The sequence below is a fragment of the Callospermophilus lateralis genome, chromosome 18, assembly GCF_048772815.1.
Source record: "Callospermophilus lateralis isolate mCalLat2 chromosome 18, mCalLat2.hap1, whole genome shotgun sequence".
Taxonomy (NCBI): domain Eukaryota; kingdom Metazoa; phylum Chordata; class Mammalia; order Rodentia; family Sciuridae; genus Callospermophilus; species Callospermophilus lateralis.
In genome coordinates, this window is record NC_135322.1 from 57751613 (window position 1) to 57777036 (window position 25424).

The 25424-nt window shown below is 46.5% G+C and overlaps 1 protein-coding gene across 1 annotated transcript in view; it reads left to right on the forward strand.

The window, feature by feature from the left end:
* Positions 1-10285: 10285 nt before the first annotated feature.
* Vat1l (vesicle amine transport 1 like) overlaps positions 10286-25424 on the forward strand; it is a 141203-nt gene continuing 126064 nt past the window's right edge. Inside the window, exon 1 of the mRNA XM_076839168.2 lies at positions 10286-10534. Coding sequence (XP_076695283.1) covers positions 10302-10534 — 233 coding nt within the window. The 5' untranslated portion in view covers positions 10286-10301. The remainder of the gene's footprint in view (positions 10535-25424) is intronic.

A 25424-nucleotide genomic window follows, 5' to 3' on the forward strand; every position in this document is an offset into this window, starting at 1 on the left:
AACATAAGCTAGTCAACCTCAAAGGCCAGCCATAGCCTCTGCTTAAGGGAAACCTAAAGTGGGAGATTTGCCCCTCACCCACAGAGTGACTCACCACACAGGACATCTCAAGTGTACCTGTATCTGTCACCAAGAGGACTGATTTCCCAACTTGATAAACTAAGGGTACAGGAAATGATTGGAAGGGCCACTGCTACCCAGGGAAGAGCAGCTGTGGCACATTTTAGTGCTCTGTTTCCCAGAGTCCCTGAGGGCACAGGGGCAGATGGCATGGGCCACTCAGGGCAGGGCTTTGCTTCGTCACCATGATTCCAGAAGAACTCGCCTTATAATCTACACGCTGCTGTGAAGGCAAATGCTACAAGCTCCTGGCTCCCTGGTGTCTGAAGGAAACTCAGAGTCACCAAGGCCACCCCTGCTCTGGGATGGGAGACAGGCTTACACCCAGAAGTCCCTAAACAGCGTCTCCTTTCCAGGAGCACAGAAAGCCCCTTTCCCCTAGAAGTACACCCCAGTTTGAGACATCCCAAAGCATGTTGAGGAAAGAAGTAATGACACCCTGCAAGGGCCACCCAAAGGATATTCATGTCCTACCCCAAATTCATGTGGTGAAACCTTCACCCCCAAAATCATAGCCTCAGGATGTGAGGCCTTTGGGAGTGATGAGGTTCTGGAAGTAGAGCTCTCCCAAGCAGGTTTAGTGTCCTCATAAAGGGGCCCCACAAGAAAGCCTGGCACCTCTACCCTGTGAGGACAGTTGGAAGGCCCTCTTCTGTGGACTGGCCAACAGGCCCTCACCCAACACCGAATCTGCTGCCATTGTGATCTAGAACGTCCATCTCCAGATCAGTGGGAAATACCTCTCTTTGTCTGTAAACCACTCAGTGATGATATTTTGTTCCAGCAGCCCAAACAAAGCATCGTGAATGACACCCCAGCTGGAGATGGGTGCTGGCAGCCACGTGCTGGGTGAGAGTCCTCAGTCCTTCAGTGCTTTCTGTACCTGCCCATCGCTGCTTCTCCTGGTCCCAAAGCCTCAGCCTCTGTCCTCCTCACCAGATCTTGCAGCTGTCTCAGCTGCACTGGGGGCATGAGTGAATCACACCCTAAGATAAAAGAACAACTTTGTTCACAATGGCCAAGAGATAAACAGGCACGCGCAATGCCCACACTCAAAAATCAATATCTGAGAGACTGTCTGTATTTGGGAAGGCAGTGGTATATTAAATTAAGGTGTGTCCTTTGATTTTCCCCTCAACAAAATATGAACCGCCTCTAAAACAAAATTACCTCAAATGATTTAGTGGCTTTCCAATGCCAGCTTCAAATTTATTCAGCTGTCTGGAGTGAGACCTGCATGAAACAGGCTTCTGAACTCATCAAAAGGACAAACCAGATTTGGAGTTGAGAGCAGTCCCCTGGTGTGTGTAGTCACATTAGTAGCTATCATTTCCGGCCAATTGTCATCAACGTGATGTCTGCAGAGAGAGTTCTTGTACCAGGTCCCTGCCAACATACAGGACCAATGTGACCTCAGCCCCTGGGCTGGAAAGTACCTTGAGCATCAATTAGTCCAAGTTCCCTCTTTTACCAATCAGAACAAGGACATTTCCAAAGTTGCACAGTCGAACCACAGACCTCCTGGCTCCTGGGGCCCAGGGATCCCTGGAGTGGAGTAGAGCTTTCCCACCTTGCACTTGTTAATATTTTGAGTTGGATGATTCTCTGTTGAGGGAGGTTGTCCTAAGCAGTGCATTCTGCAGTGCAGGCTGTTTAGCAACATTCCCAGCCTCTGCCCATTAGCTGACTGTACCAGTTGTGATGACCAAAAACATCCCAAGGGGTGAAATCACTCCTGCCTGAGAACCCCTGGCAACAGAGCAAAGATTTTGAACTGGAGCCACATGAGCTAGATTTGGCTCACTTCATTCTGTGTCACATTTGACAGAATTTTATAGATTTGGTGTATTTCACATAAAAATCCAGACTTTCGGGTTCCCGTGAATGTTTGGTAGACCCGGCAACCCTGACCTGACATCTCACATGGCGACAATGAATCCAGGTTGAGTTGACGCCACCCTGCTTTGCAATGCCATCTGCAGTCCTTTTTATCACAGTCCCCACCAATCCTTACTGTGGCCCATACCAGAGCCACTTCATCTGTGTCATACTGTTTTTGGTTTTCCACCGAGGGTGAATCTTCTCAAAACTGATTGCGGGTCTATTTCTCTTAAATAAGCGTCTCAGCCATTTGGGGGCAAGGTGGTGCCATTTTCCACTGTTGTTTCTTCTAAGTGTCTAACCCTGAGCAGACAATCAAGAATACTTACCCCTTGATTTATCTAAAACATCTATCTATAGAAAGCCTTCTGAATGTCCAGGATAAAGGGCTGGAAGTCAACTAAGTCTGGAGATTCAGAAATCAGGCTAGCATAAGGCTCCAGATCTGCATTAAAGAAAGATGCTTAACTACATTTGACCAGAGGGTCCCCAGCTGAATAGAACACAGACTCCCTTTGGCCCTAGCATCAATCCAACATCCTAAGAGACCACTGCTCCACTCAAGACGTAGGAGAAGGTTGAGCTGGAATGCTCACCTTGGAATTAAACAGATGTTGACATACTAAGCAATCTGATAAAGGCAGATAGAGTACTAACACGTGAAGAGGGATTATTCCCTAAGCATGGACATTTATTTGGATTATTATTTGTTTTCAATTTCTCCACAAGGTTGTGAAGGCTGCATGATTAACATCCATATTTTACAGATTAGAAGGCTGGGTAATGGACAGATTAAGGAACTCAGCCATGGTTACCCAGCAAGGAAGAGGTCAGGTCAGGATTGGAATGCAGCCTGTCTGCCCCCAGGGCCTATGTGCTCAGCCTCTGCTTACCTTGTCCGCCTCCCTGGGACTTCACAGCATGTTGTTTACCTGTTTGTTTCTCCCTTAAGACATCACAGAGCCTTACTCATGGAGGAAGCAGAAAGGGAATCATTGCTCATTGACCAACTATTCTTCATGAAAAATAATACCTGGAAGAGTTCGTCCTGGAGTCTCACGCGGTTGCTCACATCATGCCCCCAAATTTAGGTATTCTGATTTTAATTTAATTTGAGCAACTCTCTTACCCTTCTGGAGACTAAAATCCACAGCTTGGAAGTGGAAAGCCTGGGATTTGTGCAAGGACTGGAGTGTGATCCTTCCCCCTTGCTTAGTGCACAGTAGGACTACAAGAACTTGATGGATGGACTGACGGATAGATGGGTGGGTGAACGGAGGACAGGTGGATGGATAGTACTTCTTGCTCCCTACTTTGGGTAGACCCCTCCCCCTAGCTCGTGAAGAAGAGGAACATACTAAAAAGAAGAGGGTAGATTGCTGCCTTCAAAGAACATGTTCTAATCTCCTATGATTTAAGCCAGCTAAACTCAGAAAATGTGCCCTTTGCAAATTGAGCATTTTTACCATGTTGAGGTCTTGCAGCCTCACGCAGTGATTATTCTGAGCAAGCCCCCACAAACTGGATATGGGCCAATACAATAATGAAGGAGGCAAAACTCTCAGGGAAATCACCTCTTAGCTCAAACCAGGGACATCAGGGAAATGAGAGACAGTGAGTTAGCCGGAAGCTGGTTTGTCCTGATTTATAAGAGAACGTTCTGAGTTTGCAAGAAGGGGGAAAAATATACTGCACGGAGGAAGCTCCCTGTCTAGTTTCCCTTGGAGGAGTAGATGCTTTGTTTACCTCTGAATCTGAATTTTACATCCCATCCCATCGCCGTTACTCACAATGATCTATATTCAAAGTACTTTGGGGCAAGCACAGCTGTATGCGGCTTCTGGAAGAAGCAGACAGCATTATTGTGTGATGATTCACACAAGAACTCATACAGCAGCACACTAGGGAAAGCCCTAGATAATATTCAGGGGAGGGGATAAAAGAATCACTCAGAAATTATCTCCAAGCACAAATGGGGTTTCAAAACCATAAACTACTTCATTTGAATTCCTTACTCAGTCCTCTGTGGTATATTCTCCTCCACACTTGGCCAACCATGTTTACCCAATGATGCAAAACACTTGATGAAATCATCTCTTTGTGGATAATGGATACTTATGAATAAAATGTAAGAGCAGGTGAAATGGTTTGCATTTTATTTTTTCTGTGTTCTGGATGATACAAAGCTTAAATGATTTTTTAATGTCTTATGACTAGCACCTTTTGGTCATGAAAAGGGAATTGAGTTTTCCTGCTAACTTCAATTATAAGATTGCAGTTGAATCTTATGGAGAGAAAAATCCAATAGGGTGAAAACCCAGCTGAGAGGAGCTATTGAGAAGGCAGCATTGCACCCCAGGGACCAGGGTACTTGGGGATGCTGGGCTTTATGCAGAGGCTGGCCACTCCCCTTTGTTCTTAGAGTCTGTTGTGAAAGCCCTTCAGTGTCACTGGAGGAAGATACCACCATACCTCCAATATCACCTTCCCTTTCTCCATTAACTTTCAAACTCCTTTACCTGGGACATTGCCACTTAGTTGGGGAACTACATCCTCTTTTGCAACAGGATGTAGCAAGACTAGGCTCCGGCCCATACCAGGTAAGAAGTCTGCTGGTAAGGAGGGCTCCTGTAGGGTGCTTAGAAACAGGACATGGGTCTGCTCCTCTCCCGCTCTTCTCCATCCTGCTGACCAGAACAAGGACATGACGGCTGAGTCTTGAACCATGAGAACGAGGTCGACCCTTCATGAGCTGCAGAGAAGGGACATTCACATAGGTCTTTGTGACCTTGTGGAGTCTTTGTATCCCACGACCCTATCATCTTTAAGTCATTTTTTAGCTTTTTTTTTTTTTTTGGTATTGGCAGCTGAATCTCATGGCTTTCTGTCACTTTCATAGTGAAGTCTTCTCTGACCCTCCAGATGGTACACTGAATTTCTCCTTCACAGCACTTATCAAACTCATGAATGATTAATTACTCATGTGATTTTCTTTTGGTTTAATACCTGTAGCAGAGCCTGCCACTGCCCCACCTTTGGCCTCTGGGGACTCACCAGTGCCATGTACAATGACCTAGTGGCTGTCACCTCTGAACACCTGCAACTTTTTCAGGACAGCTTTGTCTAGTCATGGATTCCCAAACAGCCTCTGTGCAGGGCCAGCCAGAAGTGGCAGATGGTAAGTAGCCCCTAGGAACAGCCCTCAACCAAGCACTGACAGGAGCTGGCTGATGCTCCTTTACCTCGCCTCTTGATTGGGAGCCTCTGTGGTGTGTCCCTCACTGTCCGCTCGAGTTCTCCAGCAGGATTTAACCTGCCTTTTGGCCGTGATCACCTGCTTCTGTCAGCTTTTTTGTTTCCGTGACCAAAATACCTAACCACAACAACTTTGAGGAGGAAAGGTTAGTCTGGGCTTATGGTTTCAGAAGTTCAGCCCATGGTCCGTCGACTCCGTAGCTCTGGGCATGAGTTGAGGTAAAATATCACGGAAGAAGGATGTGGAGGGGGAAAGTGGCCGAGTTCACAACAGCCAGGAAGCAGACAGAACTTGAGTGCAAGGAACCAGGGATAACAGAATCCCCAAGGGCACATCCCCACTGACTTCTCCCTGGGCCATGCACTTCCTGCCTATGGTTACCACCCACTCATGTCTCAGAGGGATTAATCCACTGATTAGGCCACAGCTCTCACAATCTAATCATCTCACCTCGGAATGCTCCTGCATTGTCTCACACAGGTGCTTTCAGGGGACAATTCATACACAAGCCACAACATCACCTGTGGATACACACCTCATGTTCATTTCTTTTCCATGCCCATCTCTTCCCCAGGTCTCCTCCATGCTTCCTGGGAAGCACTCAAAAATGACTTGTACCCAAACCTCTGAACTAAGAAAGTTTGCTTCTGGGTAACTTGACCCAACTAATATGTGTCGCTTCACTAGACTGCTTCCTCTGTCAGCAAGGAGAATCTGCTTGTGTTAGTCACCATTTGATCTCCAGTGCTTAGCAATAGCTCAGGTCAGCATTCAAAGGGGATGAATAAATGTAAGTTCACTTTTTTCCTCCTCTGATACAACCAGGGTTTATTGCATAGGACTGGTCCCATGGGATATAGATAGGAAATGTCTTCTGTCCCACAGCCTGACCCCCAGTTCTTCTCTGAAGAATACGGCTGTGTTCATGGCAATTAAGTTCCATTAACTTTTAAATGGCATCACCATGAATTATAAGAAATTATGGCTCATACCCTTTTATATAAGGCCTTGGACTTCACTCAGAGTTTTTTTTTTTTTTTTTTTTTTTAACCAGTCTCCATTATTAACCTAAATTTGTCTTCTTCCTGTGGCATATTAAACAGTATTTTATGAGCGAAAGAGAAATATATAAAGCCAAAGACAGTATAATATAAAAGGAATTCACATTTCAGAGTCAGATGGTTCCCACTTCAAACTCCAGCTCTGCTGCTTATCAATTAGGTGATCTTGGGAAAGCTACTTAATCTATATGAAATCTTGACCTCTGTAAAGCAGGAATGATTGTCCCTATGTCGTACCGTTATTTCGGAGATTTAAAAGTACGTGTGTAGCAAATAATTCTAACAGTACTGAAGATAATACAATGGAATCTTCTAAAGGACACAGCATCAGAGAAGTAACATATTTCACTGAAGAATTCTGGTACCATTTCAAATTATTTAGAAAATCATCTCTAAAGTAAAGCTAATATTATTTCCCATCTCCAAGACCTCACCTCTGTTATGTGATACTCCCCTCTGATGGCCAACACCTAGAGGAGTTTCTAAATTTGCCCTCACCCACCCCCCAACTCCTGCCCTTTCTGGCCATTTACAAGTTCATTAGAGCTGAGCTGTAATACTATGTTTCACCATTAGTGGCCGCTGTTTGACATTGACCTACAATGTAAGAAACTTCTCAACTGAGGCTCTAGAATCAATTTTATAATTAAAATTAGATTTACTGTGTTTATTTGGAGATATGCTGTGTAGTATAGCTCTTGTCACACTCCACTAGAGAGGAGAAGAGTTGGGAATACCTAACAGTACTGTTACACAGGACTCAGAAGACAGTCCTTTCCCAAACAGCACAGCCATACTTTGGGCTGTGATAACCACCTGCCTGCCAATTGCAGTCTTGGATTTGTAAACAGCCAGAAGACTCCCTGGAGGGAATAAGTATATTTCCTTTAACACACTACATAAGACAAACACATTCTCTTAAGTACACTGTGTGCTGACTGCCAACTAGATTTACTTTTCTAATGCCAAAGGAAAACATTCAGAACCAAAGCAAGGGACCTCGGTAGAACAGAGATACTAGGAGGCCAAGAAAAGAGCAGAGAACATCCAACAGTTCAATGGAGAACCTCCCAAACTTCCATGGGGTGTTATCAATCAGGGGCTGAACAGGTAAGATGTTATGGGCATGAACCTGGAGTCAGATTTTGTATCTAATCACAACCAAGGGAGCCAATGTGCTCCTCTGAGCCCAGTTCACCATGCAAATACTCAGGTTTCCTCTTCTTAAGGGAGCAATAATAATTCTTATCTCACGAGATTATCCTGAAAATCAAAGAACACAACATGCTTAACCTGTGTAGAACAGCAGACGTGGGCAAACAATAATATACATTGTAGATGTCATTTCCCCATGGAACCTGCCATTCCATGTACAAGATGATGGCTTCCTACTGAGAGTGTCCAGAGTTCTCTGCCTGGGGTCTCTCTCTGCCCATGTACCTGGGGTTGGATGGATGTGCCAGGGAGTTAACCTTTTAGGAACAGCTCTTGGTCAATTGTGCATAGAATATAGTGAATAAACACCTATTTCCTTACTGCTTGGGTGTGACAACTCTGAGACTTGCTCCATGCTGTATTTCAAAGGTCCCCGGCAGGTCTGAGCTTCATCTGTCCACCGTAGGGACAGGCTTATCATTGCACGCACATGACCATATCACTGCTCACTTTCCTACTTCTCAACCAGCACTTCCTAGGATTATCTCCAAAATAAACCACCGGCACTTGAATTCTTGTTTCAGGATAGAATCCAGCTTAAACACTATCTCACAGTACAAACAGAGTTCACAATGTGGACAACTGGGTTCCGGAAAAAAATGCTCAATTCATTAACAAAGCCCAGCCCCCTCCCTTCCCTTCCCCTCCCTTCCCTTCCCTTCCCTGGGCACCCACTACCTTGGGTCACACCCTTCTCATTTATTTTGGTTTTACCATCTGTAGCTATCTCCATGCTTCCAGTGACCCCATTATCTAAGCCACCATGCTCTTGGGCAGTAGCCCAAGCTGTTGCCCTAAAACACACCTCTGGCCGTGCCAGGCCCTTGCTTTCATTTTTTAAGCCTTTACTGGTACCCAGTGGCTCTGCGATTGTGCCTGAAATTTAAACATGGTATGAGAGACCCTTCCACGCTGGTTCCAATCACCCCTTCAGCCCCCTCTCCAGCGACTGCTGAACACAGCCAATGCTCTGCTCCTGGAACAAACCAGTGTCCTCTCAAAAGCACCGTCACCTGTCACCTTTCTATGTGTTTCTATGTGCTTGTGACCTTTTCTGTCTGAACAATCCTGCTTATGCTTCAAGGCTCACACATGCCCTCCTCCCTGAGGACTTCTCCGCGGTCTGGAGAAATTAACCGTTTCGTTTCCTTCTCTGTCCTCCCACAGAAGCATCTGCATCCATAGATGAAATCATTTGTTCAACAAGTGTTTTCTGAGCATATTCTACTACCTGCCAATCCTGTGCTAAGCCCCAAGGGAACCAGGCTGGATAAAAGCCCACATGAAGTTCACAGTTGGGTGAAGGAAAGAGAGACATCAAATAAGCATAGTTAGTTCTGGACTGGAGTGAGAGTTTATAGTAAGGAAACAGACCCTTTTTGGGAGCTGGAGAGCATCCCAGAAAGAATGGACATTCTAGGTGGGAGTGAAGTAGGAGTTAACACCAGATGAAGGAGGTGAGACATATATCCCAGGCCAAGGGCACCACAGAGACAGAGTCCTTTGATGGGAGTGGATATAGTAACACAGAAGGCCAGGGCCTTTAAAACAGAGAGGCACAGGGAGAACGGAGGGAGAAGAGGCTCTTAAATTGTTAATATATTGCCTATTTGTTGTGTTCTCCCTGCCTTGTGCTCTAAGTTGAGCTCCTCAAAGGTAAGGATCGGGTATCCCTGAAATCGTATCTACCTGAGCACCTACAATGCAGAAGCAAAATTAAGTGTACCTATTTTGTGGATGGGGGTGTTGAGGCCCAGGAAGGGTGAACAAAGTGCCAAAGATTTGGTTGTTGGTTGCACAGTAACTAGAATATTTGTCAATCCCATCGCTTTCCTTAAACTGCCACAAGGTAAATCACCCTCTTTTTTTTTTTTTTTTAATGAAAATACAAGGTTTTTTTTTGTTTGTTTGTTTGTTTTTTAATGAGATCTTTTATCCAAAGGGGTCCAAGAGCAAACAACAAAACAAAAGGTCAGCTACTTGGGTGTTACTGTTGGTTCTCTGGGGGTCAGAAGGAGAACAGGACTGTGTTCTGGTACTGAGTTCTTTACTGGAGCCTCTTTGTTGTCTTGAAACCACGTAGGTGCTGAGAATTAGCCGTCATAAGAAGCTCCTGGGGATGCCCTGGGAAGAGAGCATCCTGGCTGACCCTGGGGGCTCCGTCCATCTGGAGAGAGAAGACCCTGCAGGGACTCTTGAGGGCGGGGATTGGTACCTCTAGTTTCCTGCTTCCGGAACCTCGCTGTCCTTCCACTCAGAACCCACGGCCTGGGAAACAGCCCCGTTTCCCGCTATCCCGCCCGCCCCCGCAGATCGGTTGGAAAGCAGGCAACCTTGCCTTTGCCTGGCATCCTCCAGGCCCCGACATTCATCTCTGTCCATTTCAAGGCTTCCAAGCCTGCGCCGTATATAACCAAGTACTGGGCCCCAGGGGAGAGCTAGGCGGCCGCTCTAGGTGTGTTTCATCCACGAGTCTTGGGCAAATCCGTGATTAGGGCTTCGATCAAGAGCCTAATTTGCGACTGGTTCAGAAACCGGAGCCAGAGCTTCCTTTGGGCAGGGAAGGCCGGCGGCAGCGGGGGTGGGGCGGGCTGGGCGCGGCGCCTGCGAGGATTACGGTGGAGCTGTGGACCGCGGCGCCGCTCGCCTCGGCTGCAGCCATTGCGCCGCCAAGCATCCCACATTCAACAGGAGGAGCCCGCGGGAGAGGAACCCGAGCACCCCGCGCCGCAGCCTCCGCAGCCCGTGCGCCCCGCGCCCCGCGCGCCATGGCCAAGGAAGGCATGGAGAAGGCGGAGGAGACGGAGCAAATGATCGAGAAGGAGCCAAGCAAGGAACCAGCGGAGGGCGGCGGCGGCGATGGCTCGCATCGCCTCGGGGATGCTCAGGAGATGCGCGCCGTGGTGCTGGCCGGCTTCGGGGGGCTCAACAAGCTGCGGCTCTCCAGGAAGGCCATGCCGGAGCCGCAGGACGGCGAGCTCAAGATCCGCGTCAAAGCCTGGTCCAGTATCCGTGCCTTTCTCGCTCACTCGCTCTTTGCGCTCGGGGCTCCGGGAGTGGGTGGGAGAGCCTCGGCGGGGACGCTGCCCTGGGGAGCCTCTGCGGGCGTCCCCTTCTCGCTCACGCCGGGCGCTCAGAGCCTCCCCGAGGCCGGTGACCCGCCGGTGCTGGCAGAGTGGGTGCCGAGGGTGGCATTCCTTCCCCGAGCCAGATATAAAGTGTCCGGGAGGATGGTGGAGCCAGCACCCTGGGGCTGGAAAAATGTGCCGCGGGAGTTCTCTGTCCTGTAGGACAGCTCAGCACAGGGGTGGGGATGCGAGGGGCTGATGGTAAACCTGGTTAAACATACTAATAATCGTGCGCTTACTGGGTGCCAGCCGCCGATTTTAGAGTTTTACACGTGCGATCCTATTTAATACTTCCTGGGACCCAGCGAGTTGGGTACCGTCATCGTTTACCCTTCCTTATAGGTGAGAAAACCGCCGCTCAGAGCCAGTGATTTGCCCAAGACCGCTCAGCCGCTAAAAAGTGGCTTGGCAGGGATTTGACACTCTTTTTAACCTCTGTGCTGTGGTCCTGATGAGGCTGAGTTGGGTGCAAGTCTCTTCCCACCCCACCCCCACCCCCCTGCGCACTCCCCTCCTTGTGGCCTGGTATGTGGAAAGGAACTGGGAAGCAAGACAGTTAGATACTTAGTGTCTAAACAGAATGAGGGGTGGACGCCAGGGCTGAAGCCCACCCCTCCCCTTGCCCACACCCCTTGTGTTTCTCTAAGGGGGTAGACTCTTGATCAGTTTCCTTCCAACTCCTGCTCTCATCTCAGAAGGAGCCCAGCCCTCCAAGAGGCCCTCCATTCCCCATTCCTCCTGGGGAAACTTCCCGGACCGTGCCTGTTGAGAGCAACAGCACTGTGTGTGTAAGCCCCTGTGGGCGAACGCACCGCGGGATCATTGCCCGGAGGTCTAGGAGGCTTACTGGGGAAGATCAGCGGACCCAACCCTGCAGCCGCCTGAAGCTTGTAAGTGGAACTGTTTTCTCAGAGAGATGAGCCTAGCCCTTCCCATAGCTGCCTTTCCAAGCCTCCAACGCACACTGCTTCGAAAGCAGCAGCCAGCGCAGGTTTCCCAAGCAAGATCAGAAACCCCAAATTGGGACCTAATCAAGAGACAAAAAAAATTGCAAAGATCTCCCTTCCCTTCTCCGTTTGAGAGTAGAAGCAGGCATTATTTGCTAGCTTAGAAGCCAGCGGTGGGAGCAGTGGACTCTGATGCCTGGCTGGCTCCTCACATATCCTGCTGGTCCGTTTTGACTCTGAACACCACTCTGAGGCCTCTCTGGAGAATTCAGGGTAAGAAAGAGGCTTTTGCAAATGGGGAGATCCTATCTGTTTTTTTTTTTGTTGTTTTTTATTTTTGGTGTTGTTGTTAACTCTTACAGAACCAAGTCAATCCATCCTAAAAGCAGTGCTTAATATCTTCCCTTTTCACCAATAAACACCCCATGTCTAGCACAGTGCCTGGCCCTCTGTCCTGAATGAGTTATCGTTAGGTGAATGGATGGAAGAAAGAGTGGAAGGGGATTGTGGAGTCACCATTTTTCTTCACTTGCTGGTGAAAGACCTTCTGTCTAGCACAAATAAAACCAGACACTGATGACTCTCCCTTCTTAACCATGCCATAAAAATGTCATATGTATACACACACATGCATTTATTTATATATATATATATATATATATATATATATATATATATATAAAACAATTACGTGTGTGTGTGTATGTTTGTAATTTATGACTCTTCATCCAAATTGAAGATTGTGTTCCAGGACTCCTATGTCAGAGTAGGTATGTTGTGGCTACTTTTTAAAGAAAAGAGTATCTGCAGTGCAAATCGGTCCTCTGCGTTCAGTAACCTTATACTAACTGCATAAATGCTTATAAAAACTGAAGCATTTTGAGATAATAAATGTCACAAAGCCAAGAGATTGATTTTCAAGGCCAAACACAATCTGTTCTTCAGAGGAGCTATACACATACCCCCCAATCCCCCCACACAATGGAATCACTGCAGTCCCCCATCCCTGTTGTCCAGTTGTTCGGAAAGCCACCCAGCCAGGCATGGGGGTGCTCATGGAACAGAATTGCAAAGGACCCCGATTGATTTTTCTTTTGCCGAGCTGGAAGCAGAGCTAATCAGTTTTGCAAGAGAGGATTGGAGTAGCTTGTGAAGATGGCTCTCTGGGCACTTCCTCCTCCACTGGGCTAGGATTGGCTGGCTAGAGATGCCCATTGATTGTAAGTTTTAGCCTTGAGATCCAGGATGACTCACTTGGTATTTTTATGAATCAACTGATGGCCTCATGGATGAAGGTCCCCTTTTATCTGCTCTCTATTTTTAATGGAAACCTTTTATCATAAATAGGATATGCCCTTTGCTTGGAACGAAAGCATAGTACATCTGAACCTGTGTCAGACAGGCCTGGAATGAGGGCTTAAGTTGGATACTCTATAAATTTTGTGCAAATGGAAGAGAAGCAGCAGGAAGAAATACATATTTCATTTCATTTGTCCTCTCGTTGATGGACCAATGATAGAGTTATTTTTCCTATGTTGCAGAAGAATAAGTTGAGGTTTGGGGCCGTGGAGTAATTGCCAAAAATATCACACAAGCAAAGTTAGAATTTGAATCTGCCTCTTCTCAAAGCTCTGATGTTTTTCTTTTATTCCATTTAGCCTCCCTTGGTGGAAAAGTCACAAGAAATATGATTTGTCTGTCTGGGCCTTTTGGCCTGTATGATTGCTTTCCTTCATTTCTTCAATATATTCAACTGCTTTGTTGTTTCTATGCATGGCTTAAGGGAAGGCTCTGGCTATTCCCAGAGTAAGATGGCTTTCTTAAATGCAATGCAAAACGTCACCACCGGGGGCAGTGGTGGGGGTCAGAGGGATATTCTTCGGTCTAAACAAGAGCAGTTTGATGGGACCCACTTCATCAATTATCCATCAAATAGTTCAGACAGCAGGAGATGCAAGTGATCAAGTATCAAGAGTGTATGGCCTTTGAAGAAAGACCAACCTGGATATAGGTGTGGGCCTTGTGTCCTCCTATCCATGTGACCTTGGTGGGTGTGTCTCGATGTCTTCAAGCTTCTTGGGCTTCCTCAGCACAGTGGGGATAAGATGAACTTGCGGTGGCATTGAGAAGACAGATACAACATGGGCCTGAGTCAGCACTCAGTAAGCAGAGTTATGTCACTGTGATCGTTGCCATCGGTGTTGTCATGTCTAGACCTCTGTGATGTGCCTTTTTTTTGGTGATCAGACAACGTGGAGGCCCTCCTTTCATCATGTCATCCTGTAGGTGATGTCCTGTCACATCAGTGGGTGGATGCCAGACTTCTTAGACCCCGAGTCCCGGCTCTGCTGCCTGCTAGCCAGATGCCATAGGTCTGACTCCTTGGAGGCAGAGCCTGACACAGGGATCCATTTTTGAGTAGTTTACTGAGCATTTTCGGGACAGTGGGGAGCAAGGAAAACAGGTTGGGGTGGAGGAGAGCGCTCAGCAGGGATGTGGTCTCAGGGGGATCCTGTCACAGAGGCAGTCCCACCTGGAAGCAAGGAGCAGGAAGCCCTGTGTGTCATTGGCTGGGGGCTGCTTCATGAGTGGGCAGGGGATCTCTCAAGGTGGCTTATATTTGATGGAGCAAACTTCTCAAGGGAAGAGGACAGCTCTGAGCCATGAGCAGCCAACACTCCAGCAGTTGGGATCTGGGTGAGGCACGAACAACTCCTTCTGGTTGACGTTGCCCTGTTGCTTACTCCTCTGCACTTGAGCATCCTGGTCTATAAATAGACATGATCATAGTGCCTCGTTCCTTAGTGTATAAAGAAGCTTAAATGAGGCACAGCATTAAGACCTTTATGATGCTGCCTGGCGTGTAGCAAGGGGTGGATAAATGATAGCTATTATTATCTAAACTATTATTCTTGGTTGCCATAGATACCCCATATAGTTTATCACTGGAACTGGAACTCTTTTGAAAGTGAAAGGGGCACTATGAAAAAATTACTGTGGGGTTCCAGGAGCAAACTGGAGCTACCCTGGACAACTTGGGTGTGAGGGCCCCCAACTGAGAAGGATCAGATTTGCGCCTTTGCCGCTGTCAGTCTGATCAACAGGGACTGGTAGGATTTGAGGCCAGCTTGGGGTCTCCAGGTTGGGCTGCAGGAATGTATTTAAGTGACCATTAACAAGCCTTGTCTAGTTGGTGGTACAAATTGGCTTGTGGTGGAAAGGCACTAATGGATTGGGGACATTTATTTTCCCAAAGTGATTTACGGTGAGAGGCCATATGAAACTGCTGGAAAGAGACCAACTGGATGAAAAATGGTTCCAGCAGTCCTGGCTCCATTGGCTGATCTGAAAATGGGCTGAGGGCGGCCGCACTAGAAGAAAGGCATCAGATTGGTGGGAGTCTAATATGTCACAAGGGGACAATCGACTGGAGACGGGGAAGGAACAGGCATTTACTTAGCAGTGGTTACACACCAGGAACTGAGTGGCCTGCGTGACTCTTGGTTTCATTTCATCCTAATGGCATCTCGAGATCAGTATTACGTCTCCACTTGAAAGAGGCGGAAACTGATGTTGAGAGACACATCAGGACCACAGACAGCTGAGGGGAAGACCAGGGGAAGCCATGGCTGCCTTGTTCCCAGGTGCCTTACATTTGGGAGACAGGAGATCAGAAGACCAAGACACAAAAGGGCAAGAGAAAGGCAGAGACAGATGATGAGAAGCAGTGAGCACAGAGAAGCAGACAGACCCGGATAAGATGAAAAAATTGCATACAGCCATCTTACCTGTCCCCCAAAATGGTCATGTTTCTGCACCATCTCCATTTTCCCTCTAGTTCTGAGGCATGGGATGCTTTGGGGACCCACCGAGGATGGGGTTGGTGTGGCCCAGCGTTAACCAGAATATTCATGCTCATCAGCATGGTCAACACTCCTTGGACCCCTCAAGATACTGGGGTGCCTTCCTCTGCCTCCTTTGCTTGACTGGGCCATAGCTACCCTGTCAACTCCACTGTGAGATGTCCCCAAACAACACTGCATTGAATTGTCACTAATAAGGTTGATGCAGTGAAATGTAGCCAGTGACATTCCCTGTGTTTATTCAAATAAGCACATGGAGTCCCTGAGGCTCTGTGGCACAGATCCCTGTAAAACTGAGAAATTGCTCAGAGAACCTCTCATACCCAAGCCGGGAGCCATTCTGACATGAATCCCTCTGTGTTGGGTGCAGGTATCAGGATTTGATGGGAAACACTGACTCTGTGCGGAGTCCTATTTGAGCCTCCTTTGATGATGAGAAGATGGAGCTGCCAGCTCAGAGTCTTTCTTATTTACTGAAGTTTTCCTTTTCTCATTGGCTGTATGCTTGCTGATGAGGGCTAGAGATGGTGATGTTTGCTCTCTACCCAATAAGGGAAGGGATTTCTTGCTTTCACTGCAATTCAAGGAGGCGAAGAAACCCAGAATCAGTGGGTCTTCTATCTCAGGTGAAAAAAATACACCTTTACCTCATATTCAAACTCACTGTTTAGACTTAGCCATCTTGCCCTCTCGAGACTTTTGTGATCTATCATTAAAGAAACCTGTATCTTGTCTCCTTTCTGTATCCCTTCTCCCTCTCTCTATATCTTTAAATATTTCTCTCTCCCTCCCAATTTTTTCATTATGCTGGTTAAAACAAAATGACCAATAACAGAAGCATTAATTGGTAAAGTTTATAATGGGTGAAAAAAACTGAGAAGTTAAAATTTGTTGTCATGATATTTGATAGGATTTTATATGATTCATCCAGGTAGGAATGACTTCAGTAAAATTAAAATGAAGTAAATTGCAGATAGCTCAATAATACTATTAGTCAATTGCAAATAGCTCAACAATACCATTTAGAATATTTTGAACACTCATGTTGCCATGATTCTGATGATTTTTTTTTGTGGTTGTTATATCTTCAGGATTAAAAAAAAATGGGGGGTGTCAAAGTTACAGAATTAAACTAACCTTGGATCTAGATGTAGGTACCTGAAGGAAGAACAGGCCTGAAGATGGATATGTCCATTTAGAAACGGTTCATTCATTCAGCCTTTAGAAAGGATACTCAGAGGTGGCCACCAGTCTGCTTTGGTAGGGAAGCAAGAGAGGGTGGGTAGAGAGCTGTCTATTTTGGAGGGTGCTTGGGCTTCATTTTCAGGGAGCCATGGGTCAGAATTCAGCTCTGCCCATTAGGCAAGTTACTTAGCTTGCTAAGCCTTGTTTTTACTTATAAAATGGAGATAAAACCCTGTAGAAGATCTGACATATTGTAGATTCCCATCAGCAACAGCCAGATTTTAATGACCCAGGCACTAGTCGGAAGCCCTTGGCAGGTGGCTCTTGAGAGGCAGAAGGAAATGAGGACTGCGTCACACCCACCCCACTCTCAGATTGCAGTGTCTTTGCAGTGACAATGCCGGGTGTGCACATCAGCTTTGTATCTGATCCTCACACCCCGTGAGGTGTGTGGCACAGGAATTATCACTCTCCTTTCTAGGAGAGGAAACTGGGACTCAGAGATTAAGTGGAGATTTTGAGAAGCTGCAGTGATTTGGGTTTAGACCCTGACGCGAACTCACTGCTGCACCGTCTGCAGCAAAGAGCACTTTCCACTCACCTGGGGAAATAATGTAGTAACGTCTACTTTTAAGAACTTTTATGAAGATGAGCTGAGCACCTGTGAAAGCCCCGAGAGGGTCCCTGCTTAATTGAGTTCATTTTCCTTTCTATGTCACTCGGGTGACAAAAGACAGAACCAAGACTTGAAGTGGCATCTCCTGGTTCTGAGCCCAGCCGTCGTCCCATCAGTCTACCTTGGCATCAGAGACTAGGGTGCCGTCTTCTGAATCTCATTCCCAGGATTGATCATCTTCTTGGACTGATCTACTCTTATCATCACGCCAGCCCTCGGCACACCCATCCATGGTGGGGACAGGGGGTTTCTCTGACACCCGGGTATGTGTAGGTGCCACTCGGGCCTTGGGAGTTTGGCTCACTCCTATTTGAAGGGATCAAAATCCCATGACCTTTGGGCATATCACTGACCTTCAACCCTGACAACAGAGCTCACTCAGCCATAGAGAAGTAGCACCCCATTACCCCCAAGTTCTTGGTTCTTCGCTTTTCTCAGATGGATCCTTTTTTGACATCTTGGCATTTGTCAGAGAAGAAAAAGTTTAATTAGAAGCAAGAAGAGACTCTTCATCATAGGAAAGGGCAGCAGGCATGTAATCTCAAATTAGTTTGATTCCTCTGTGTGTGATCTCATACAGGAAATCGGTTGAAGCCATGCTATTAAAATAAGTGAATTTTATGTTTGAAGGCCCTGGAGACAAAATAGATGTGCCAGTGACAGGAGCCGTTTCATCTCAAATGTATTATTTTCTTCATAAGACTATGCACTTGGCTTCCTTCTTCAATCTCCTTTTGCCAGTGACTCCGGACCCTTGAGCGGAGCCTCATCCCCAGCACTGTCTGGGAGCCAGGGACATGCTGAAGAGTACTTACCCAGACAGAACCCCCTCTGTGAGCTAAAGCAATGGGTCCTTTTATTTTTTAGTTTTATTTTTTGGTACCAGGGATTTACTCCAGGGGCACTTGACCACTGAGTCACATCCCCAGCCCTATTTTGAATTTTATTTAGAGACAGGGTCTCACTGAGTTGCTTAGCCCCTCGCTTTTGCTGAGGCTGGCTATGAATTCATGATCTTCCTCCTGTCCTCCTTCCAGAGCTGCTGGGATTAATAGTGTGTGCCACCATGCCCAGGTGGTTCTTCTTACTCTTGACTTCTCTAAATCACTGTGGTCCCCAGAGCTCAATGCAGGATATTTATCTCCTATGCAAGAAATGATAATGGTTCATTTCTTGAACTGGTGCTGACTATACACCCAAACCATATGGGAGCTTCTTGGCTATAAAAGAGTTAATATTTGAGGTGAAACAGGCATGGATTCAAATCCTGGCTCTCATGGTTTTAGCATTCTGTATAATCTTGCGGGAATGATTTAGTTTTCTGAAACCTCAGTTTCCTCATCTGTCATGTGGGCATAATGATAATACCTCTGGGGTAAGTTTTTGTGTGAGGAGAAAAGAAAAAAGGTGACGAACTCAAAGTGCCCAGCAATGATACTGACGTATTTAACATTGGTTGATGAATGAAGTCTGTGTCACATACTCTGTGTCTGATAGACATTATCGTGGGGAGACGATGCTGAGGCATAGGACATTAGAGAGTCCACCCATACTTGATAAAACTTTCTGAATGGAGTCCACTGTTCAGACTCCATGTCTCCCCCAAGGGTAAAATACCCTAACATCACAAGCATCATGGACAGGATGTGTTATCCTGTTGTGACATAGACAAGAAATCAAGATAATGCCTGCAGGAACAACAGAAAAAGTGAAAAGTGGAACCAGGATGTACTGTGCTCCTACTGAGTGCCTGGAACTAGTCCAAACTTAGAAATCTTCCAGGGAAGACCGTTCATTGCTCCCTGCCTTCTCTCCCTCTCTCTCTTTAAATTTCAGCCATACTAGCTATCATAACGCATTTGTCCCCGAACTTCTAGACTTTCCAACAACTTCCCTCTTAGCTTCCCTCTGTCATCCTCTCTCTTCTTCTTCTTAGCTCACACGCTCCTATGTGTGCCAAGGAGCTTCCTTCTTAAGACTGAGAAAGGCAGCAGCCTTTACCTCTGGTGGCCTCGTTTGAGCAAACCTCAGGGCAGAGACAAAACTTTGCTCCTAATTTCCATATTTCAAGGAAGGAATTGGATGGGTCCTTTGTGGATCACATCCCAGCTTCTAGAGCTTGCCCTTTCCTCCCAAGGGAATGAAGAGCTGAGGTTGACCACGTGTGTGTCTCCTGCCTCCTACCCTGGCCTGAGAGAGTAGAGGCATCATGATTGACAGCCCAACAGGAACAAAGGTGTGTGTGTGTGTGTGTGTGTGTGTGTGTGTGTAAAAGAAGGAGGGGCAGGTATTCTAAAACCAGTACAAGGCAGTGACTAGGAGAGGGACTGGTGACACACACACTGGACTAGTCATGGTGGGAGCCACAGCAGAAAAAGTTCAGGATCAGCAGGGGTTGGAGAACAGAGCTCATTTCCTATCCTAGGATCTTACATTTCTCAGTGCAAAGTTATTGAATTTCATTAAATAACATAGGCACTATTTTAAATGTCGAGGCCATCGCCTTTTAGATCTCTGTGGTGATCTTGGAAATTCTGGAAACGTTATCACCAGTGGACTGTTGATGCTAAGCACGGTGCTTGGCTAACAGTAAGCACTCCATAGTGTTCATAGGATGAGTAAGTACATTGCCAGCTTTCTCCATATAGTGAATATGACCTTCCTGATCTAACAAGTGGCCATTCGAGTGAGAGTGACCTCAGGGTCCCCTCCCCATCTCAACAACTTTCTCCAACAAGAAACCTCAACCTCTCTAGCATTTTTCCCCAGTAAGAAGCCACACTCTCCCAAGACCTCCAGCTTGCAGGTCTTTGAGTGAGTGAGCCCTTGGAGGAGCAAACACCAAGGAGCCGGCTTTCAGGCAGTCAGTCCCATTTATTCTAACACTGCCCATTCGCCCGCAGCCAGACACTCCCTCTCTGTGCTCTGTAATAACTGCTTTCCCTCGGCCGGGAACGTAGGTCTCTGATTCTCAAGATGCGCTGTAATTTTCTCCTTGTTGACATCTGGCTCCACCAAGTGCTGGAGGCCACGGGCTCTCAGCAAAAACCCACTGTGCCTCTTCTGATGACTGTCATTCCAAGAACACTCGCCCAAGCACTCCCGCAAGGCTCCTACCTGGGGACCTTGGGTCCCTCCCGCTTGGATGCTACAACATAATTTTAAAACCAACAGCATTTCCCTGACTCTGCCCCCAGCTTGTTTTGTGAGCATCGGGCCCCCAACCTCCCTCCAGCACCTCCAGAGAGTGGGAGGCAATTCTGAGGGCATGTTCACAGGTCTTTAGAAACACAGGCTCCTGGTTCCCATTGATTCTGAGCCTTTCCTCTTGCCCTGTTCTGATATCCCCATTTTTTCCTCCACTCAGGATGGACTCAGACTCCACCTGTCTGAGGTGAATTTAAGGATGTTCTTATCACTAACTTGTATCATTATTAGCATCATAATAGCCTGAGCAAGTACTCCTTGGGCATATAAGGGTTCCGAACACATCCTTACGAGAACCAACATTTTACAGATGAAGACATGGGATCAGAGAGGTAGGAGGACTTAAGATCACACAGCTAAGTATGTAACAATGAATCCCACCATTATGTGTAATTATAATGGACCAATAAAAAGTATGGGGAAAAAAAGATCACATAGCTAATAAGACAGAGAGCTGGGATCTGAGTCAGAGTGTGTCTTCCCAGCAGTGGCTATACCTTCATTAAAAAAAAAAAAATAATAATATATCTTCTTTTCACTGTCCTGTCCTAGACACAAACCCCTGGAGTGGGAAGATAGCCTGAGAGATGGCAAATATTACATTCAGTAATTTAATTTCTCACCATACATGCACACAATACCATTTACCCAGAAGGCAGCGGAAGGAGGATCATAAGTTTCAAGTCTAGCCTGAACAGTTTGGCAACGTTCTGTCTCAATTAAAAAACAAAAAGGACTGGGGATGTAATTCAGTGGTAACGCACCCCTGGATCCAATCCCCAGTTCCTAGTGGGGAAAGTATCAGAATCTGATTTTTTTTTTTTTTTTTAATGTTGCCATAGACTCCTTCACCCAAGCTTATGTTCTTAAACCTACTCTCCCCTTAGGGTGGGTTCCGTTTTCCTAGGAGACTTGGCTGCTCTTCATGCACACACGTGTGTGGTAGGCAGCTCCCGGCCCAGGCGGTGTGAGTCCCGTGATCCCCAGGAACTCTGATGAGACCTTCAGCAGTGCACATGCCGTAGCCCTGTCTCTTCCCAGCACAGTCACACTTCATCTTTGAACAGGGATCTATCGATTTATAGACATTCTTTTTTTAAAAAAGAAGGAACTCATGTCTAGGATCAGAAAAAAAAAATTGCTTTTCATTTATGTATGCTGTGCCTAGTTCAATCAGCGAATGGGGAGCTATTAAACCCACTATTCCTATGATTGGTGGGAATAATTTTGCAGTTGGAGTCTCTTTAACATCCCAGCTAAATTCACCAGCATTGTTCAAACTGGGAACCTGTGGCTCAAAGTCGTGCAGTCAGAACTGGGGATGTATCACACAGCCACTGAGAGGCCACCTTCCGGAGATGATCTTTTCAGGTTCAAGGACCTTCTCTGTCTGATCATAGAGGAACAATAGTCAGGGCCTTTGGAACTTCTACTTCATAGGAAATAAATAGCAAAGGCATATGTCATGCTGCAGTCCTCTTTGAGACTCTGTCTCTGTCCTCAGCCAACAACACTTAAGCCAACAATGCTTCTCTCCTTTCCTGCACTCTTAGGACAATGGTGTTTCTTGTTCTTGGTCTTTTTTCCTCTTGTTTCCCTAAGGTAGCTGGACCTGTTCATCTGAAGGAGAAATCCAAATTCTGCATTTTTTGAAAAGTACCGTCATTGTCAAAACATGGAGTCTTTAGAAGACGTAAAAGCTGGGTCCCCAAGTGCTAGAGAGAATTTCTTAAATATGTTTTCCTACATTCATCCCTCCAGACTTCCTCTCTTGCTCTCCTCAAGCTCTCCCAGACTTTCAAATCTTCTATCTTTGTTCACCTTTCACATTTATTTCTTACCTTCCAGGAGTGAATCTTTGCTTTTTCCGAAGCACAGCAATCAAGCAGCTCTGTGACTTTCTCAGTTCTCTTACCGTTACCCCAGTGCTTGCAATGCTGCCAGCCCCGTGTGGCTGAGAGAAAATCCCTCTAGGAAGGTGAAGGAAGGGGAGCGCTCAGTCACTCCTAGGCATTTTCCTATGTGCTTCTCCAGCAGAGGAATCATTGTTTGCCGGCCCCTCTGTGCCCTGACAAGCATGGAATGTGGAAACATAGGTGTCTAGTGGTGCTTCTAGTCTAGAGGGAAGACAGTAGGAGTGATTCTGCTACTGTCACCTTCTTAGGCTAATTCAGTTAGACACCAATTGGCCAAAAATTAAAGTTTAGATCCTTAGTGACACTAACCCACTACCAGCATTCAGTACCCTCACGTAGCCAGTGGCTGCCATATTGGATGCATGCTGAACGTTTCCATCATCACAGAATGTTCCATTGCACATTGTTTAGTCATCACCACCCCCCTTTTCCCCTATAGAAACAACTGTTTTACTAACCATTATTTTTTATTAACTGCAATGTCTTAGGAAATAACACTCACATTATAGCAAAAATGGACTCTTTCTCCATGATGATCCTGCCCCCTCTGTGGCTGAAGGGAAAAATCAAGCTGTGGTAACTCTGTACTATCTTTCCTCCTCCATGGAGAGGTGGGCTGGAGCTGGAGAGGTCAGGGAATGGGAGCAAAGGACACACTTGTTCCTAGGGAATTCTTTCCTGATCACAGTAAAGTGACTTAGTAACTACTGTCTCTGTGCTAGCTCTGACCCTTAAATGGCCTCCTCTTGTGGAACTGTCTTAGTGTGTAATCATTTATTTGCTGATCTCTGAACTCTGGGAAGCACAGATGGCATCGTCTCTGTTGTAACATCACTGCCCAACCAAGCCCCCAAACACAGAGGGTCTGTTGAATTTAAGTCGGATGAGATTGCATGTTCTGTGCAGCCAATCACTGCCAAGTGCCCATTTGAAATCAATGCCTTGGTCACCATCAACGTGGAGCATAGAGATGCTAACCTTGTAAGGAGCCAGTAAAGGTTGGTTTTGGCATCAGGGAGAGCTTGTGTTGGACCTGCCTGTACTAGGCTTTTCTGATTCTGTTGAAAACTGACTCTAGATGTTCATATTCTACATACGTCTACTTGGCTATTTCGTTCTGTGTTGGAAATACTACTGAAGTGTGTCTTGAATATTAATTTGGACATAAGATCTGAATATATTTCCTTTCTCAGACACAGTAGCAACAGAGGATTTGTACAACCATTTCCCAAACTATATTACCCTCATTATCACTGCATCTGTTATGGAGAAAGGGATTTGGGTGGGGGCAACCCAACAGCAGTATTTACTGAGTAAGTAAAGATTATGAGGAAGCCTCAAATGCATCAGAGAATTTCCTGTGTCTTACATGGGTGCAAGATTATTTTTATTTAAATGTAGTGGCTAGGGAGGGTGGGCAGGGTTAGGAGGAAACCAGTGTCAAGAGTCACGGACCAGCAATGGGCAGAGGGGGTCAGGGCACCCTTAACACATTCTTTCTGCCCTGGGATGGAACCGGGTGACTTCTCTATCCTGCCATCCATCCAGGGTGGTCTGTCTGTCTTCAGATAAGATGCTGTATGAGATTTGCACATAAGGTACTTTTGGTTTGGACCCTGAGTGTTTTCCTTTCAAAGCAGATTGTTCTGTAGACTTGAGATAACAAAACGGGTGCTTGAACAAGCCAACAAAGAGAAAGCAAAACTTGGGAATGTATTTTCTGAGATCAATCAATGCCTATTTCCATAGGCATTTTCAAGGTATCAGTTGAGATTAAGAAACGGAAACAGAAGCTACGGTTCTCAGGATATGAGGAAATGGGTCAACTTGGGCTTCTCTGACCCCATATGGATCGGAGTCAAGGGCTTTGATGAACAAATTATCCGCAAGACAAGAGCAGAATGAAGAAGGGCTCCCCTTATTTTCCCACTGCTTTTGCTTTGTCAGAGCCTCACATTGGGTCTGTTTGGTTCATCCCAGAGCTGGCAGAAGCTGTCATTAATGCCCACCAGCAGGAGGCTGGTGAAAGCTTTGCATTTGGAACTCGAGTGTGTTTTCCCTGATGCCCACATCTCCCCCAGAGGACTGTGACCTCACCTTTCCACAAACATGTAAAAAACCTGAACTGCTGTTTTTCATATGTCTCTTCCCCAACAGTATGCCAATCCTGCAGGCATTCAGGTAATTCATCCACCTGCTAGCGTTTTCTATTTTCTTTTTCTTTCGTCAGTCCCTTTCTTGATTCCTTGAACTCTTCCTCCATTTCTCTTTCATTCTTTCGGGTCTCTCTTTAAAGATCTCATGGTCTTCTTTGACTTTGTTCACTGTGAGTGACAAATACCTGTAGCCATGAGGGAATAAAACCCCCAAAGGGGAAATCACACCACCACTCTTGTAGCAGGTGGTGGATATACCACCCAGAGGTTATCTTAGGACCTCTGTGCTTATTCTTCCAGTTACCAGGAGTGATGGCTATTGACAGCTCCCCCCTGTCCCTTCCTGAGGAGTTGCCTTCTGCTTCAGGTTGCCTCCTTGCCCCAAACTGCATTCCTTCCCTGGGTGCAGCTTCAACCCATCACTAGTTGATGGAGGGGTGCTAGTGCCCTTGCTTTGATTCAGAATCACTCAAGGGGCCATACTAGCCCAGGAAGTTTCCATGGATGAGCTGAAACCTCTTCATTAGTATATCAGAGACTTCTATCTCTGCGTAGTCCAGCTTCCCTCCTGCTGATCTAGAGACTGCTTCCTAGAACACTCCCTATCAGACCTGCATGCAGATCAGACTGTGTGTCTGTTTCCCAGGGAACCTGACCTTTAATGCCTTCTTTGTGTGATGATGTGATGAAGATGATGATGATGATGAGGAGGAGGAGGACAACAGCAGCTCACACTTCTGAGCACCTACTGTATGCAAGTTACTCTGTCCAACATATATTATCATCTTCAATCTGTGCCAACATCCCTAGGAT